The sequence below is a fragment of the Anomaloglossus baeobatrachus genome, chromosome 6 (assembly GCF_048569485.1).
Source record: "Anomaloglossus baeobatrachus isolate aAnoBae1 chromosome 6, aAnoBae1.hap1, whole genome shotgun sequence".
NCBI lineage: Eukaryota > Metazoa > Chordata > Amphibia > Anura > Aromobatidae > Anomaloglossus > Anomaloglossus baeobatrachus.
Genome location: NC_134358.1, coordinates 183569822 through 183589875, shown reverse-complemented (window position 1 = coordinate 183589875; position 20054 = coordinate 183569822). Strand labels below are relative to the sequence as shown.

General features: G+C 48.5%; 1 protein-coding gene across 1 annotated transcript in view; it reads left to right on the top strand.

Annotated features, from left to right (window-relative positions):
* The first annotated feature begins 2689 nt into the window (after positions 1 to 2689).
* Positions 2690 to 20054, top strand: part of AFG3L2 (AFG3 like matrix AAA peptidase subunit 2) — an 85921-nt gene continuing 68556 nt past the window's right edge. Inside the window, exons 1-4 of the mRNA XM_075314567.1 lie at positions 2690 to 2907; positions 6796 to 6886; positions 7048 to 7104; positions 10192 to 10310. Of these exons, the coding sequence (XP_075170682.1) occupies positions 2800 to 2907; positions 6796 to 6886; positions 7048 to 7104; positions 10192 to 10310 (375 nt within the window). The 5' untranslated portion in view covers positions 2690 to 2799. The remainder of the gene's footprint in view (positions 2908 to 6795; positions 6887 to 7047; positions 7105 to 10191; positions 10311 to 20054) is intronic.

Here is a 20054-nt window from a genome sequence, read left to right as displayed (position 1 = left end):
TTGATGCTTGTAACGTGTACAGGCGGGTGTCCACGGAGGTCATAAATTGCAGCATGCGGGTCTGGACTTCACGCTGGCGTTGGAGTTCCTCTTGCAGGGCCAATAGTGCTGCAGCGGGATCCATGGCCTGATCTTACTGTCACGGCCAGGTGTACGGGCAGGCCCAGGAGGTGGATCCACTGGACCGAACTCCTAGATGGTAGGAAAGAGTCCGGCAGCTGGAACACTAGAAACAGCAGAACAGTCCTTGCACACGGGAATAGCGGAGAAGTCCCTGGGACCACGGAGTTATGGGTGGTGGTCCGGGTGACGCAGCTCAGGTTCGGAAGCCGAGATGATGTCAGGCGGGGTCCGGAACCTTGGGAGCAAGATGACGGGTCACCGCAGGGATCCGAGATGGTGCGGACTGTCAGGATGGCAGAAGGACAGCGTTCGGGGTTCAGGATACGGCAGACTGGATGGCGAGGCAAGCACGGCTCTACAAAGAGAGATAGGTGAGTACATGCACTGAAACACCAGGAGACCTGACTCCTAGCTTAGGGAACACGAAGATCAGGCCCCGCCCCCTTGGACAATACACCCCTTTATACCCTGTACCTGATTAGCCTCATTACCTGTTAATGGACGCTGGCCCTTTAAGAAAGGGTCAGTGACCGCGCGCGCGCCCTAATGCGCATGCGCGCAGCCCGGGTGCCAGAAGCCAGGGAAGGAGGCTGAGAAGAGGACGCAGGGGAGCCGGCCAGGGCCTGGGAAGCCGTCGGGCGCCGCGATCGGGGACCAGGGGGCCTGGGAAGGACGGGTACCGGAGGCTGGAGAGCGGGGAGCGTGGCAGGTGAGCCGGGGAGCGGGGCTGAGGACCCGGGGAGCGGAGCAGAGGACCCGGGGAGGGAAGCCAAGGACCCGGGGAGCGTGACAGATGTGTGGCGATCACCTTTATCCCCCAGGTGCTTCACAAAAATGTTCTTTAAGCTCAAAGTTTTTTTTATTTTCACAAGTGTAACAGAAAAAATGGCCTAGGTGGTTACTTGCGCATTTTTGGCCTGTGGCTGCTTAGGTCAGACATTGGGAACAGCAGACAGTTGATGTGACAGATGGACAGGAGATCCTCCTTTCCAATTTGAGCAAGGTTCCTTTACTACTAAGTTTCAAAAATTGTAGAAAAACCCTTTAACACAATACACCAAGGAAAAAAGTAACTGACAGTTTAACTAGAGCAACTAGTACTCGACAGGAGGCAATGAGACTATCAGTGAAGGTATAGGAGGGTACCTTTACTTTTAGTTACCGTTACTTGTATTTTTTTGGTGAAGGAAAGTGTGTGGGATGTGGCATCCAAATGGGGCGTGGTTTTAAAATGGGTGTGGTTTCCAGACACAAATTGTTAACAATTTGAGGGGGACCACACATTTTGTATTTTTTTTTAATTATTATTTATTTAAAAATAAATAATTAAAAAAACAGCATGGGGAGACCTCTGTTTTGGATTACCAGCCAAGGTAAAGCTGACAGCTGTGGGCTGCAGTCGGCTGCTTTACCTTTGCTGGCAACCAAAAATAGCGAGGACCCCACGTTGTTTCTTTCATTTAATAATTTTGCGGCTAAATACAAGGCTAAACACCCTTTAGTGCCACATGAAAGGCATTAAAGGGTGCCAGCTTAGAATATGTATGGGTTGGAACATTGTATATATATATATATATATATATATATATATATATATATGTGTGTGTGTGTGTGTGCGTGTGTCTGTGTTTGACATCTATCGATAATTTTTCCAGCTTTGCACATCTTTTACACAAAAACTAATTTCAGTATCATTCAGGTTTTTTTTGGTACCGCTCACACGGTTGTCACATGGACGTGTTACATGGACATATGGATGGCACACGGATGGCACACAAATGACACACATGGACACACGGATGGCCATGGCCATACAGATGTCCAAAACTGACCATGCAACAGATGCGCTGGTACCTACTTTGGGCTGCTCTAACATTTGGTATCTACCAATATCTTCAACAGCACATGAAGGAGAAGAGAAGAGGCTAGCTAAGTGCTGTTCACAGGCTGCAGCAATGCATGATGGACCTTGTAATATTAGCACACAGTAAGCCTGGGGAGAGGAAGAGATTCATGTAAACATCAGAGCTGCTGCTGGCAGACACCGTGATGCTATCGCCATGATAAAAGGATGATATTACTGTACTAGGAGTATGAATGTATTTAGTGACACATAATAGCACGACTGATCAATAATAAGATATGAAATGAGTTAGGGTAGTGGATAGCTTCTTTAATGACAGCAAGAATTTATTAAGAGCCAATATTTCACAACGCTCAGTGGCCCAGGAGTGACAGCCACAGAAGCCCCAGGAGACTCTTATTGGCCACCCTCTACACCAGGGCACGCAGCCAGTGGCTGCAGGCTTTGCTTTTCTCATCAGTGGTTATAGCGGCTGACAGAAGACAATGGGAGTTCTGTGTGCGGTATGTACAATGCCGGTGTACAGACGGTCTGTCCTCTGCTGCACGCCGATCATCCCGGTAATGCTGCATGTGTGTTTACAATGATCGTGACGTTACGTAAAGGAGACATCACGTGCTCAGAGCTGTCACTAGACGGCACGCCCACTTCTCGAACGTCATGAAGTTGCGACCGGTAAACAGGTCTTTGATTGGCTGGTGGCGGTGACGTCAGTGATTTGCGCCGCAGGAGTCTGTGGAGGTCGTATTGGGAGGTGTGATGATGCTGACATAACGTGACGGCTGCACGGAGTGTACGGACGGGCGCTGCTCATGGCTCACCGCTGCCTGCTGCTGCACGGGCTCTGCCGACCTGTCACCGGGGCGCTGCTTCCCGTGCTGCCGCACAGCCGGCGTGTAGGGGCCTGCTGCCTGAGGAGAGTGAGTCACAGCCTTACACTTCATTCTAGTGCTAGGAAGAACGTTCTGTGCATAGAGACTGGGGTGATTTACTGTTGTGGCGCCCCCTAGTGACACTGAGGAGCAGATCCCACACGTGTGGTCTACACTTACTACACTTTACTCCCTTTTCTTGAGCGGTGCTGCTGATCTCATAAATCCACTGTGAAGGTGTGGGGCACAGCTGAGCCCAGGAAGTGTCAGCAGCAGCGGCCAAACCCCATATGCCGAATAGTGAGACTGAGCTAAAGGTCACAGTGCCCTAATGTGTGCACTACAGGCGTAACAAGCCATAGGGGGATATATATATATATATATATATATATTAGCTGTACTACCCGGCTTCGCTAGGGTTAATAACTGCTGTTAACAAAATAGAATGTATTAACAAAAATGTATTCTGCACACAAAAACCACAAAACAAATAGAAATGTAATTATTAAATTGTTGCCTATATTAACCAATCAAAGCTCAGATTAATTTTAACTGTAGCAAAATAGAAGCTAAGCTGTGATTGGTTGCTATTGGCAGCCTGACAAAACTCCAGGCAACAGAAAGCCCTCCCCTGACAGTATATATTAGCTCACAGATACACAAAATAGGTCATGTGACTGACAGCTGCCGTATTTCCTATATGGTACATTTGTTGTTCTTGTAGTTTGGCTGCTTATTAATCAGATTTTTATTTTTGAAGGATAATACCAGACTTGTGTGTTTTAGGGCGATTATGTGGCGAGGTTGGTGTATGTGTGGTGAGATGTGTGCTGAGGGTGGTATATGTGTTCATGTACGTGGTAGTGTGTGGTGCATTTTGCGTGTGTGGTGAGTATCCCATGTCGGGGCCCCACCTTAGCAACTATACGGTATATACTCTTTGGTGCCATCGCTCTAATTCTTTAAGTGCCCCTTGTTCACATCTTGCAGCTGTCAATTTGCCCCCAACACTTTTCATTTCACTTTTTCCCCATTATGTAGATAGGGGCAAAATTGATTGGTAAATTGGAACGCGCGGGGTTAAAATTTCGCCTCACAACATAGCACCCGGTGCTGCCTGGGACAGTAACTGTCTCTCTGTTTCTCTCCCATTCTCTGTCTGTCTCCCCCTCTGTATATATCTCTCTGTCTCTCTCTATCTCTTTGTCTGTCTGTCTCTTTCCCTGTCTATCTCTTTCTCCATCTGTCTCAATCACTTTCCCTGTGTCTGTCACTTTCCCTGTGTCTGTCACTTTCCCTGGCTACATTGTGACACTCCAACATTCCATATAAGGGCGTGGCTGCGCACTCTTCTGAAGTTCTGGCTGCACTGTGGCTCCCAGCTCCATTCGCTTTAATGGAGGCAGGTTTTTTGGCGAATAACTGTTAAGCGCGGGGTTAAAATTTCCCCTCGAAACATAGCCTATGACTCTCTCGGGGTCCATACGTGTGCGTGTGCAAACTTTTGTGGCTGTAGCTGCGACGGTGCGGAAGCCAATCCCGGACACACACACACACACACACACACACCCCTTTTTTTATATATATATATATATATATATATATATATATATATATATATATATATATATATATATATATATATATATATATATATATATATATATATATATATATATATATATATATATATATATATATAAGATGCGGGTGAGACGTTTTCCCTTTTACCTAAGCTGCACTTTGTCACTTAGCACAAAGTTTCTCTTAAAGGGATTGTCCACTAATTTTGGACTAGCAACTGTTAATGCTCCATTCTAGTCTTTTTCTGATATACTTTTGTTGCTTACACTGCTATGATGCACTCAACTTAATCTGGTCATGTGACTCTCTGTATCTGCTTCCTCTTCTGTTCAGTCTGAACCAATCCTATTTTGGGCTCTTGATTTAGATGTAAGCAGTCAGCTCACTTGTCTCAGGAGGAGTCTGGGTGGTCACTGTATTGTGCACTGCTCTCTTTTCAGGCGAATGTATACACTGCCCCGCTCCCTCCTCAGGCGAGTGTATACACTGCCCCGCTCCCTCATCAGGCGAATGTATACACTGCCCCGCTCCCTCCTCAGGCGAATGTATACACTGCCCCGCTCCCTCCTCATGCGAATGTATACACTGCCCCGCTCCCTCCTCATGCGAATGTATACACTGCCCCGCTCCTTCCTCAGGCGAATGTATACACTGCCCCGCTCCCTCATCAGGCGAATGTATACACTGCCCCGCTCCCTCCTCATGCGAATGTATACACTGCCCCGCTCCTTCCTCCTGCGAATGTATACACTGCCCCGCTCCCTCCTCAGGCGAATGTATACACTGCCCCGCTCCCTCCTCAGGTGAATGTATACACTGCCACGCTCCCTCCTTAGAGGAATGTATACTGCCACGCTCCCTCCTTAGAGGAATGTATACTGCCCCGCTCCCTCTTCAGATGAATGTATACTGCACTGCTCCCTCCTCAGATGAATGTATACTGCCCCGCTCCCTCCTCAGATGAATGTATACACTGCCCCGCTCCCTCCTCAGATGAATGTATACTGTACCGCTCCCTCCGTAGATGAGTGTATATTGCACCGCTCCCTCCTCAGATGAATGTATACTGCCCCGCTCCCTCCTCAGATGAATGTATACACTGCCCCGCTCCCTCCTCAGATGAATGTATACACTGCCCCGCTCCCTCCTCAGATGAATGTATACACTGCCCCGCTCCCTCCTCAGATGAATGTATACACTGCCCCGCTCCCTCCTCAGATGAATGTATACACTGCCCCGCTCCCTCCTCAGATGAATGTATACTGCCCCGCTCCCTCCTCAGATGAATGTATACACTGCCCCGCTCCCTCCTCAGATGAATGTATACACTGCCCCGCTCCCTCCTCAGATGAATGTATACTGCCCCGCTCCCTCCTCAGATGAATGTATACACTGCCCCGCTCCCTCCTCAGATGAATGTATACACTGCCCCGCTCCCTCCTCAGATGAATGTATACACTGCCCCGCTCCCTCCTCAGATGAATGTATACACTGCCCCGCTCCCTCCTCAGATGAATGTATACACTGCCCCGCTCCCTCCTCAGATGAATGTATACTGCCCCGCTCCCTCCTCAGATGAATGTATACACTGCCCCGCTCCCTCCTCAGATGAATGTATACACTGCCCCGCTCCCTCCTCAGATGAATGTATACACTGCCCCGCTCCCTCCTCAGATGAATGTATACACTGCCCCGCTCCCTCCTCAGATGAATGTATACACTGCCCCGCTCCCTCCTCAGATGAATGTATACACTGCCCCGCTCCCTCCTCAGATGAATGTATACACTGCCCCGCTCCCTCCTCAGATGAATGTATACACTGCCCCGCTCCCTCCTCAGATGAATGTATACACTGCCCCGCTCCCTCCTCAGATGAATGTATACACTGCCCCGCTCCCTCCTCAGATGAATGTATACACTGCCCCGCTCCCTCCTCAGATGAATGTATACACTGCCCCGCTCCCTCCTCAGATGAATGTATACACTGCCCCGCTCCCTCCTCAGATGAATGTATACACTGCCCCGCTCCCTCCTCAGATGAATGTATACACTGCCCCGCTCCCTCCTCAGATGTGTATGCACTGCTTCTTTTTCAAATGAGTGTGTACTGTCCCGCTCCCTCCTCAAATGAGTGTATACTGTACCGCTCCCTCCGTAGATGAGTGCATATTGCACCGGTCCCTCCTCAAATGAGTGTATGAGTGCATGATTCAGTTTTTCCCTCCTGATCCCGAGTATCGATTGATTGGATAAAATAAATGAGTAAACAGCTCTGCAATTAGTCTATAGTAATCAGCCATTTCTACGATTGACATGAACTTTCTTTTTTTTTTTCTTTTTTTCTTTCTACAGATTCAGACTCAAGCCAGTGATATCAGAAAGAAAACCTTACTGGCCAATGTTCTAGCTGCGTACCAACGACTGTGCTCTCAGCCTCCTAAAGGTATGTTATATCGCCCTATGTATTGGTGGGAGCACGGCAATTATTCCATTCGCCGGTCTAAAAAAGTGACAGCCTAGTCATAGCTAAAACATAGCATTACATCTTCAGGATCACATTCATTGTATTGTATGTGCTTGACTCCGCTTTCATGTCTTTTTCAGGTTTTGAGAAATACTTCCCAAATGGTAAAAATGACAAAAATGCAAATGATGCACAAGGTAAATGCACCAATTTTATTATGGCTCTTCTTTTTTTTGCTATATCTGAAATAAGGATCTAATATACAGCTCTGGCAAAAATTAAGAGATCACTGCAAAATTGTCAGTTTTTCTGATTTTTCTCTTTATAGGTATATTTTTGTGTTCCAGAAATGTTTATTAAATTTTAAAGGGGAAATAATACAGGAAATAGAATGAATCATTAGCAGATGAATTAAAGCAAAAAAAAATATTTCCATAAAGCAGATTCCTAAGGAAGGAGTGGGGAAGATAAGGAATGGGGTAAGGCGATGGGAAAAACTTTAATAGGGAAGGGGGAGAGGAGGAGGGGAATGGAGGATCAAGGAGTATTCTTAAACATAGCTGAAAAAGCTTAAAATGTTGATTTCTGATACTGCATTAAACATAAGGAAACATAAACAAAGTTCACAAGTAAATAATAAAAAAGGGGGAAGAGAGAGATGATAAAGTAAGAAGAATAGAAAAGAAAAAGTAAAGAGAAAACATTGAAGTATAGGTATATTTTTGAGTAAAATGGAAGTTGTTCTTTTATTCTATAAACTACTGATAACATGTCTCCGAATTTCCAAGCAATACATTTTGCATTTATTTTCTGAAAGTGATAAATGGTCAAAATAACAAAAAAAAAATTGCATTGATTTCAGACCTCAAATAATGCAAAGAAAACAAGCTCATAATCATTTAGAAACAACAATGCTAATGTTTTACCTCAGGAAGAGTTCAGAAATCAATATTTTGTGGAATAACCATGATTTTTAATCGCAGCTTTCATGCGTCTTGGCATGCTTTCCACCAGTCTTTCACACTGCTTTTGGGTGACCTTATGCCACTCCTGGTGCAAAAATGTAACAGGAGTGTGAAGGAGTATGGACCCGGCACAATATCCTTAAAAATCACTTGTATCCTTTTATTGAAAAATGTCATTAAAAATCAGCCAACAAACGCATTGCACCAAGCGTGATACAGAAAAACTTAACGAGTTTCGGACATAGTTTTAAAAACAAGTAAGTCCTTAATCAAAAATGTAAGCAGTTCTTCTTTGATGGCTTGTGACTATCCATCTTCCTCTTGAATACATTCCAGATGTTTTCAATTGGATTCAGGTCTGCAGAATGGGCTGGCCATGACAGGGTTTTGATGTGGTGGTCCTTCATCTACACATTGATTGACCTAGGTGTGTGGCATGGTGCATTGTCCTGCTGGAAAAAAACAGTTCTCAGAGGTGAGAAACATTGCCTGAGCAACTATTTTTCCAGGATAACCTTGTGTGCGACTTGATTCATACGTCCTTTGCAAAGTTTAATCTGTCCAAGTCCAGCCTTGCTGAAGCATCCCCAGATCACCGATACTCCACCAAATTTCACACTGGGTGCAAGACACTGTGGCTTGTTTGCCTCTCCAGGTCTCCATCTAACCATTAGATGACCAGGTGTGGGGAAAAGCTGAAAATTAGACTCGTCAGAGAAGATTAACTTACTCCAGTCCTCTGTGGTCCAATCCTTATGATCTTTGGCAAACTTCAGCCTGGCTCTCCTTTTGTTTCTCATTGAAGAAAGCCTTTTTTCTAGCTCTACATGACTTGAGCCCCTGTTATGAACTGTTCTTGCTGTGCACTTCACCCCATCTGCCATTTGCCATTCGTTTTGTAGGTTACTTGATGTCATCCTGTGGTTGCTGAGTGACATTCGGATAAGATGTCAGTGTAGAGTCGCTTTCGCCCTCTGCCGGTCTGTAGCTTTGTTGTTCCCATGGTCTGCCGCTTGACCTTGTTGTAATGGACTGCCGTCTTAGAAATTTGAAGGATGGAGGCAACATGATGCTCACTGTATCCCTCTGCTAGTAAAGCCAGAATTGAGATCTTCTTTTCCTCACTCGACTTTTCTTTTCAATTCCCTTGGCATGGTTAAAAGTTATTATTCATTCCTATTACTTTTGGAATATTACTCGCACTTGTTTTGCCATCCAGCTTGTCCTATTGCAAGAGGATTGTGAAGACCACAGCAGTGTTTTTTATACTTTCCCTCATTATATAGGATTTGGTACTGGGGATCACCTAATCAGAAGCACATTAATAAGGTGTACTCTGGTTGGATTTCAACTGACACTGGAATGGAACGGCTGTCAGACATGTAGAGAAGCTGATTTTTATAAAACGGTGCAGTCGTCTGTTAATTTTATCAGAGCTGTATACACAAAATGTGGCACGATACAAATAATGTTTATTCCATATGTTTAAACTCATTGTGGAGAATCATGATTTTTTACAAAGATTATGACTTATCCGGTACATAAATTATTGGGAGTCCCACTACTAGGACCCCGAAGGATCATAAGAATGAGGGTCCTAAAATTTCCCCCATTTGAAAGGAGCAGCAGTCAAGCAGGATGCACTATTCAAAGTCTACCAGAAAGATGGAGGTAGTCTAGTGCTGCACTCGCCTACCTCCTATAGTCTCGTGTACTTTGGATGGACCAGAAGTGTCCTTGAGCATCGCCACTCTATGCACACAGGGCACTCGGACCATTATCTCATGATCAGGTGTGGTCAGAATACTAAAAAAACAGCTCTATTTTATAAAAACGCAAGCCAAGATGTTAGTGTGAATGGAGATTAATTTTCTTAGTATTTATCACTAGTTTGTTGTTGTTGTTGTTGTTGTTGTTTTTTTGTTTTTTTTTTCAAACCCAATGAGGGACATTGATTAGACAAAAAATGCCCAAGAATTCTGGCATAATTGGAACCAAAAACTGCCTTTTATAACATGCACCATATTTATGATGTGTTTTCATCACATTTCAGAACTTGAGCACCTAGGGAAATGGTTTATCAAAAAAAGGGACGTGTTTTAATATGTGACACAATGCGCCAAAATCGTGGCACTTCTTTTTTGGCACAAAGTGAGGCATTATCAAGTGAGACCTGACTGTCTTAAAATTAGACAGATTTATCAAACCGCATGAACCACTTTCATAAATTTGGCGCTGCCTGTTTGCAGTATCTTCCTAGTCATCTTTGAGAAATATGTCCTAATTCCTTTTTTTTTTTTTTCTTTTTTTGCTCTATAGCAGGTGGTAAAGAAAATGAAAAGACGTCCTCAGGGGGAGGGGGTGATACGGGTGGAGGAGGCAATAAAGGTGGAAAGAAGGGTGGAAAATCGGATGATTGGTGGTCAAGAGTCCAAAAGGTGAGACCTTTGTCAGCTTTGTCCAATTTGAAAAGGTAAAAGTGTAGAAGTAATTCATTTCAGACCATATCAGACATTACCTTCTTAAAGAAAATCTGTCAGCAGGTTTTCTTTATCGTTCCTTATGGGAGACCCAGCCCATGGGTGTATAGCTTCTGCCTCCGGAGGACACACAAAGTACTACACTAAAAGTGTAGCTCCTCCCTCCGAGCATATACACTCCCCGGATGACAAATCCAACCAGTTCAATGCTTTGTGTTCAGGAGGTCACACACACACATGCATCCTCTGATTTTTGATTTCAAAGATTTGGAAGAAAAGCGGGTCCAATCTGGACCCCCGGCATGTCCCTTCTCACCCCACTGTGTCGGCGGTGCTGTTAAGGTTGATTTCAGGGCTGGAGCCTTCACATGCCACGCTCCTTCAACATCCTCTGAGAGGCTCTGGCTTGAAGTGGGGGCCATCACGGTTCTCACTGCTTTGCAGGAGACCGGTCTCCATCCGCAGCCCTGTTCAGGATCCTGCCGGACGGAGCGATGACCCCCCAGGGACCTGGCACCTGCGTCTCAAGCTAAGTACTGAGACGTTATTACCACAGAAAGTGGTCTTTCTAGGGGTCCCTTGTACTTTATTTGTGGGGGAGAATGTGTTATATGTATGTTTTAACATTTCCGGCCGGTTCTCCAGTTTTCACTGGAGAACCGCACCGATGGTGCCTGCACGCTGGCCGCATGTTTAAATCTAGGCCCCGGCTTCGCCCGAGGCCTAGTTTCGATTCTATGTCAGTCAGTGCAGTGAGACAGGGTGGCTCCGCCCACCGGCTGCTCAGCACAGGGAAGGGACACTCCTCACTGAGGAAAGCTTCCCTCCCCTGTATGCCTCATTGGCCCTCCGTCCTGCTCTCAGAGTAGGCCTCGCCCCCTCTCCTCGCTGCGGACGCCATTTTCTCAGCGTTCTAGGGCACAGAGATGTTATGTTATACGGTCTGGCAAGCCACAACCTCTGGTTGTGCTGCTGCTTATATACTCTGTTTATATACTCTGCTGGGGGTCTCTCTGGACAGAGCCCCCACTTCTGCAGCATGTCTCATATCAGTGCAGGGCTGCAAGGCTGTTTTTTATTATGCACCGCATGTTGACTCGTACTGTCTGTACCGAGCACATAACCACATTGTGATGCCTGCTCTGACATAGTGGTGCCTCAGCCTGGAGGCTTATCCCCAGTGGTCCCTCCGGCTGCTCCGGCTCCGGGGTAGAATCCCTCTTTCCAGGGGACAGCTGTCCCGGACACTGCTGAGCATGCATCAGCCCCCTTCTCTGGGCGCTTCTGCTGCTACGGCTCGCTCAGCAAAGCTCACAGAGGATTCTTCATCTGGGAGCCCGTCCTCCTAAAATGGAGACGCAGGGTCCCCTTTCCCTCCTCGCCCCGCGGCTCTGGTTCACGAGCTGACTCGCAGGACAAGGAGGATGCCTTACTGGTGGCTCGGACGCTCTCCATGTACCCTATTGATCTGTCCGAAAGTGACGCAGATGCTAATGATTTGATTGCGTCCATTATATTTGTACTGGACCTCAATCCGCCTGTATCAGGGGAGCACCCCTCTTTGGCAGAAAAGCATCAGTATACCTTGCCTAAGAGAACAAGTAGTGTGTTCCTTATCCACTCCAGCATTCAGGTCACTGTGACCAAGCCCAGAGCCTGTCCTGACAGACGCTTCCCAGAGCGTGGTTCTGATGACTGTTTCCCCCTTCCACCAATGGTGGTCAAGGAGTGGGCTCATTCACCAAGGGTGGACCCTCCGGGGTCTAGACTTTCAGCCTGGACAGTTGTATCAGTGGCTGACGGCACCTCTCTGAGGATCCCACTGTCCGCCAGGTTGTCCTTCTGGCCAAATCTATATATGAGGCGGCAGGGGCCTCGTTCTCCCCATCTTTTGCAGCAGTGCGGGCTCTCAAAGCCATCTCTGCTTCTCGGGAGGAGATGCATTCCCTCACCAGGGCCTTTATGCCCGAATTGGTTGCCTTAACTTCCAGGCTTCAGTCTTTTCATCCTATAGCTGGAGACTGTCACCGCACTGCGGTGGCCTCGGCTACTTCCCTCGCTATCCGCAGGTTCCTGTGGCTTCGAGAGTGGAAGGCAGATGCTTCTTAAGAAGTTCCTTGCTGGACTCCCTTTTGCTGGGACCAGTCTATTCGGTGAACAACTGGATGAAATTATTAAGGAAGCTTTTGGCAGGAAGAGTACTTCCATGCCACAACCCAGGAAACCTTCCAGGGCAGGAACCAGTCGAGGTTTCGTTCCTTTCGTTTCCTCTAACTGGTCGTCCTCTAAGCCCTCGGCCTCGTCCACTAACTCAGCCAAGGTCCGTAAACCAACTGGCGCATGAAGCCGCGTCCTAAGTCGGCAGGAGCTGCTGCCACCAGGGCAGCCTCCTCTTGATTATCTGGCCGCGCCAGTAACGTCCTTGGTCGGTGGCAGGCTCTCCCTCTTGGGCGACGTGTGGTTGCAACACGTCTTCGATCAGTGGGTGTGGGTTACCATCTCCCACGGCTACAGAACAGAATTCTATCCAGCCGCTAAACAGATTTTTTTCTGACAACTCCCCCCTGCTCCAAGGCCGCCGCCTTCTCCAGGCCGTGGCATTCTTGCAGGCCAATGGAGTAATTGTACCAGTTCACGGTTCTGAGATTTCTACTCAAATCTCTTCCTAGTCCCCGAAAAGGACGGTGCTTTCCGACCTGGATCTCAAGCTTCTCAACAAGCATGTTCAGGTGCGGCAATTTTGCATGGAATCTCTGCGATCAGTCAATGACCCAAGGAGATTTCTTAGCATCCATCGACATCAGAGATGTCTCTCTGCATGTGCCATTCGCAGTTTCACACCAGCGTTGGCTACGTTTTGTAATCGGAGAGGAACATTTCCAATTCGTGGCTCTCCCCTTGGGTTAGCCACGGCCCCTCGTGTATTCACCAGTTGCGGTTCTGCTCCTCCAGGGGTTGGTAGTGATTCCTTACCTGGACGCCCTTCTAGTCAGGGCTTCATCCAGTGCAGACTGTCAGCGGAGTGTCTCGCTCACTCTCGCCACGCTTGCAAGTCCACTCTGACCCCGACCCAGGAACTTACGTACCTAGGGATGCAATTCGAGACTCTGCTGGCACTTGTGAAGCTGCCCTTAGTCAAACAGCAGTCTCTTCATCTGGCGGTTCCCTCTCTGCTGAGGCTCCGCCGTCATTCCATCAGGCACCTCATGCAGGTGCTGGGTCAGATGGTGGCGTCAATAGAAGCAGTTCCCCTTGCCAGTTCCATCTGCGTCCCCTGCAGCTGGACATTTTCCGCTGTTGGGGCAAGGGACTTCTTCCTTGCACAGGCTGGTGGCTCTGTCGCCACAGACCAGGAGCTCTCTTTAAGTGGTGGCTTCGGCCCCTCTCTCTGTACCAGGGACGCTCCTTTCTGGCCCCGTCATGGGTGATTCTCACCATGGATGCCAGTCTATCCGGCTCGGGAGCAGTGTTTCTCCACCACCGAGCACAGGGCACTTGGACTCCGTCCGAATCAGCCCTCTCGATCAATGTGCTAGAAATCAGGGCTGTAGTCCTAGGACTCGCAGCCGCCTAGCAATGTTGGAAGTTCAACATATCCTTCAGTGGACGGAGGACTCCAAGTCCACCATATCCGCAGTCCACATCCCAGGCGCAGAAAACTGGGAGGCAGATTATCTCAGCCGTCAAACCGTGGACAGCGGCGAGTGAGCCCTGCATCCGGCAGTGTTCCGGTCAATTTAGCAGGCGGGGCACTCCGGAAGTGGATCTAATGGCATCCCGGCACAACAACAAGGTCCCGGCTTACGTGGCTCGCTCCCACGATCCTCAGGCCTTTGCAGCGGACGCGCTGGTTCCAGATTGGTCCCAGTTCCGTCTGGCCTACGTGTTTCCCCCTCTAGCTCTCTTGCCCAGAGTCCTGCGCAAGATCAAAATGGAGGGCCGTCGGGTCGTACTCATCGCCCCAGGCCCAGGCGAGCTTGGTTCCCAGACCTGCTCCGTCTGTTCATAGAGGTGCTGTGGCATCTCCCGGACCGGCCAGACGTTCTCTCAGAGGGTCCGTTTTCCACAACAATTCTGCGGCTCTCAGATTGACGGCGTGGCTCTTGAGCCCTGAATCCTTACGGCTTCAGGCATTCCTTCCGAGGTCATCTTCACTATGACTCAGGCTCGGAAGTCTTCCTCGGCCAGGATTTACCTCAGGACTTGGAGAATTTTCCTGTCCTGGTGTCGTTCTTCCGGCCATGCTCCTTGGCCGTTTTTTCCTTGCCGACCATCCTGTCCTTTCTACAGTCCGGCCTGCAGCTAGGTCTGTCCCTCATTCCCTCAAGGGACAGGTCTCGGCTCTGTCAGCGTTGTTCCAGCGGCGTATTGCCCGACTGGCCCAGGTGCGCACCTTCATGCAGGGCGCATCTCACATCATTCCGCCTTACCGGCGGTCTCTGGATCCCTGAGACCTTACTCTGGTCCTCATGGCCTTACAGAAACCCCCCTTTGAGCCTCTTAGGGAGGTTTCGTTGTTTAGTCTTTCACAGAAAGTGGTCTTCTGGTGGCCATAATTTCTCTCAGGAGAGTCTCTTATTTGACTGTGCTCTCTTCGGAGTCACCCTTTTTGTTTTTTTTCACCAAGACAAGGTGGTTCTCCATCCAACTCCGGGCCTTCTCCCTAAGGTGGTGTCTCCTTTCCACCTTAACCAGGACATTTCATTGTCTTCCCTTTGTTCGGCCCCTGTGCATCGCTTTGAGAAAGCGTTGCATGCTTTAGATTGGTGCGGACGCTCCGGATCTATGTGTCACGCACCGCTGTTTCTTAGGCGGTGCACCTCTCTTTTTGTGCTGACCACACGTCAGCGCAAGGGTCTCTCGGCTTCTAAACCGACCCTAGCTCATTGGATTAGGTCGGCCATATCCGATGCCTACCAATGTTCTCAGATGCCTCCCCCGCCGGGGATTAAGGCGCACTCGACCAGAGCTGTCGGTGCCTCTTGGGCTACGGCTCAGCAGGTCTGTCAGGCTGCCACTTGGTCTAGTCTGCACACCCTTTCGAAGCACTACCAAGTGCATGCTCATGCTTCGGCAGATGCGAGCTTGGGCAGACGCATCCTTCGGACGGCTGTCGCCCATTTGTGAAGTTAGGTTTCGCCTACTTCTCAGTTTCTGTTTATTTCCCACCCATGGACTGCTTTGAGACGTCCCATGGTTTGGGTCTCCCATAAGGAACGATAAAGAAAAAGAGAATTTTGTTTACTTACCGTAAATTCTTTTTCTTATAGTTCCGACATGGGAGACCCAGCACCCTCCCTGTTGCCTGTTGGCAGCTTTCTTGTTCCGTGTGTTTTCACCGGCTGTTGTTGTAGACAGAAGTTCCGGTTATTCCGGGTTTTACTCTATCTCTACTTATGGGTGGATGTCCTCCTTCAGCTTTGGCACTAAACTGGTTGGATTTGTCATCCGGGGAGTGTATATGCTCGGAGGGAGGAGCTACACTTTTAGTGTAGTACTTTGTGTGTCCTCTGGAGGCAGAAGCTATACACCCATGGGCTGGGTCTCCCATGTCGGAACTATAAGAAAAAGAATTTACGGTAAGTAAACAAAATTCTCTTTTTTGCTAATTCATCTGAGATCAGCATGATGTAGGCAAAGAGACTCTGAATCCAACGATGAGTCACTTTGCTTAATGGGTGGAGCAGTTCTGACACAGTTTTTAGGTTTAGCATGCTACAGAGTTGAGTGAGCTTCCCCCCCCTCCTGTCAACACCAGGCTCTATATGTACAATGTTTCTAGACCGTGATCCACTAATTACAGAAGGGGGTGTGCCGGACTTTCAGGCACATGGCAATGTAGTCCAAAAATAAGGTGCGGAAGTTAAAACAATCATTGCAGGTAGACAGCTTCAAGCTTGACAAGAGAGGCATCCCTGAATTCTATGTGTTAACCTTTAGTGCATGCTGCCTTCAGATTACATAGCAAAAACCTGAGAACAGATTCAAATTATTTTTCAGGCTCTCAGTAAGTTTCTACAATCTCTTTGTGACTGCAGATTACCAAATTGTGATTGTGTACAATGCCTGTATTCCTAGTGCAAATGGGCAGTCACTTCATCACAAATATGCTTATTTGCATACATGTGATCATGTACTGATGAGACTTCCTCAGGGTTACTCAATACTCCAAGTATAGCCAGAATGTGGCGAGAAGCATGGGAATCGCATGGTCATGTGACTGCCCACTCTCACTTGTAACACTGGGCAATCCTGACAGTGTGGTGCACAAGCTGTAAGGATTCAGCTCTGTAGTCACATAGCGCCACTCCAGACTTTAATTAGAAGACCGGACAACCCCTTTAAAAATGAGTTCTGCAATCTAGTTGGTTGCTGCGGGTGACATCATTTCCCTTGCACTAGTTTTGACATATTTCCTCTACTAAAATCAGTGTACACAGCACATATGAATATTATGGGATGGAAATATAACTTGGTATTCCCCCATAAATAGTGATTGAGTTAATACTGCCAAATATCAATGAAAATACACAAAAAACGACAAATGAAGTAACCTAAATCGCCTATCAAATAGTAAAATATGGTACATAATAAAAAAGTGGTTTGATGAAGAGGTCAGCAAGAGAAATTACAAGATGATACCGGGCAAAAGTGCTGTGATACATTACAAAGGGGATTAGCATCGCGTCCTCAAATACAACGGAAAAAAAAACACAGGACAGTCTCAACACAAACATATGTCAATACAAATATTATACATTAAATACACATAATCAGAATGAAAGCATAATAATGTGGTAGAGTTGTAAAGTGCTGTCAGTTTATGTACAAGGAAACAATCCATTTTAGATAGAATATTAAGGTTAAATAGCAGCCAATATATCTCCCATAGGATCAGATGGCAGCAAAAGATGGTTATGATTAACAAAATGTATAAAGCAATACCTTAACCATAGCTGTAGAAAAATCGTCTGTCAACCCCAACGTGCGTTTTGCTAAGTCTGTATCGAAGAGTATGCTTAGAATGATGTTTAAAGGGGTATTTCTTTGTCGCTCCATTGGGAGACCCAGACAATTGGGTGTATAGCTTCTGCCTGCGGAGGCCACACAAAGTATTACACTTTAAAAAGTGTAACCCCTCCCCTCTGCCTATACACCCTCCCGTGCATCACGGGCCCATCAGTTTTATGCTTTGTGTTGAAGGAGGCACACATTCACGCAAGCTCCACATTTTAGTCAGCAGCAGCTGCTGACTTTATCGGATGGAAGAAAAGAGGGCCCCAGGGCCCCCGGCATGCTCCCTTCTCACCCCACTATGGTCGGCGGTGCTGTTAAGGTTGAGGTACCCATTGTGGGTACAAAGGCTGGAGCCACATGCCGTTATCCTTCCCCATCCCTTAGTGGCTCTGGGAGAAGTGGGATCCTAACCGGTCACCATGCACTGGGACCGGGCTCCCTCCGCAGCCCCTGAGGGAATCTGACGGACAGGAGACTGGATGTCATCAGGGACAGGCCCTGCTTTTCAGAGGTACTCTGTGTCCCCTTGGGGACGGCGCATAGAGCGCCTGTGTATCGGACGCTGCAGCAGCTGCTGTGTGTTTTGTGTCGCCGGGACGACCGCGCCTGTTTGCCGGCCACGCTTCTAAATGTAGTCCCCGGCTTCTGCGGCCTAGTACCGCATATTCCCGCCCCCGGGCCTGCCAGTCAGGGGTAAGGGCGGGACGCTAGACTGGACGTCAGCGGTGAGGGCTGGAGCATACTTAGTATCCTCCTCCCCCCTCACTGAGCACTGTGGGGCACCAGATTCCCGCACTTTCTGAGGCACGCCCACGGCTCCCTCCTCCTCTCAGAACGCTGGCAGCCATTGTTATCATCGCTGCTGCCCGTGGAGAACTTCAGACAGAGCTCCACAGCGCTGGGAGGCCCAGGCAGGGAATCTGGTGGACACACAACCGCTGAGGGAGGTGCTGGCCCCCCTAGGTGCCGAAGTGTATATATATATCCATATTGTGTATACATTTGCTCTGTTCGGCCGCATTATTTGCTTTTGGCTATATACCCTCACTGATTGCTCTAAGAGGAGACAACAGCATGTCGTCTGCAAAAAGCAAGGGTGCCAAGGCACAGGCTTATTTTGCAACTTGTACCTCTTGTGCGGCTATGTTACCTGCAGGTTCCACCTACCCTCATTGTGTGCAATGCTCGGCCCCTGTGACACTCACTCAGCCGGAGCCTCAGGCACTGGTGGGACCCTCGGCCCAGGTAGAACCACCGGCTGCCACTGTCCAGGTGGCAGGGACAGAGTTTGCAGTATTGGCTGAGAAACTTTGAGTCTCTTTCACAATCCATGGCTCAGTCTATGGACAGATGGTCTGCTAAGATACTAGAAGCTTTGCAGTCCAGACCGGTAACACAGGACCCGGGCACTGTTGAATCATTGCCCCCAGGCCCCCCTCGGTCGGCGCAGCAAACTGCTCCTGGGGTGTCTCCTAGGTCCCACGGTGAGGACTCCGACACAGACCGCAGTCCCAGACCGGCTAAGCTGGCTCGCTGGGAACTTCCCTCGACTTCATCACACTGCTCAGGGTCTCAGCATGAGGACTCTCTGGAGGATGAAGTGGAGGTGGCAGATCAGGACTCTGATCCTGACGTTGCTCTCAATCTGGATACACCCGAAGGGGACGCCATAGTAAATGACCTTATAGCGTCCATCAACCAGGTGCTAGAACTTTCTCCTCCAACTCCACTAATAGAGGAGTCAGCTTCACAGCAGGAGAAACACCAATTTAGGTTTCCCAAACGGACACGGAGTGCGTTTTTCGATCACTCCAACTTCAGAGATGCGGTCCAGAAACACCGAGCATTTCCGGACAAGCGCTTTACTAAGCGCCTTAATGACACACGTTACCCCTTCCCCACTGAAGTAGTTAAGGGTTGGGCTCAGTGTCCCAAGGTGGATCCTCCAGTCTCCAGACTGGCGGCTAGATCTATAGTAGCAGTGGCAGACGGTTCATCGCTAAAGGATGCCACTGACAGGCAAATAGAGCTCCTGATGAAATCCATCTATGAAGCCATAGGCGCGTCTTTTGCTCCGGCATTTGCAGCAGTATGGGCACTCCAAGCTATCTCAACTTGTCTGTCTGAGATTAATGCAGTCACACGTGCCTCTACTCCGCAGGTTGTGTCTTTAACCTCTCAGGTGTCGGCTTTTTCGTCCTACGCCATGAACGCCGTCCTGGACTCTGCGAGCCGTACAGCGGTAGCATCCGCCAATTCAGTGGCAGTCCGCAGGGCCATGTGGCTACGCGAATGGAAGGCAGACTCTGCTTCCAAAAAGTTCTTGACCGGTTTGCCATTTTCTGGCGACCGTCTGTTTGGCGAGCAATTGGATGAAATTATTAAACAATCCAAGGGAAAGGACTCGTCCTTACCCCAGTCCAAACCAAACAGACCTCAGCAACGGAAGATACAACCGAGGTTTCGGTCCTTTCGGCCCTCAGCCAGATCTCAATTCTCCACGTCCAACAGGCCACAGAAGGGCCAGAGGAACTCTGATTCATGGCGGTCTAAGTCACGTCATAAAAAGACCGCCGGAGGAACCGCTCCCAAGGCGGCCTCCTCATGACTTTCGGCCTCCCCAAACCGCATCCTCGGTCGGTGGCAGGCTCTCCCGCTTTTGCGACGCCTGGTTGCCACATGTCC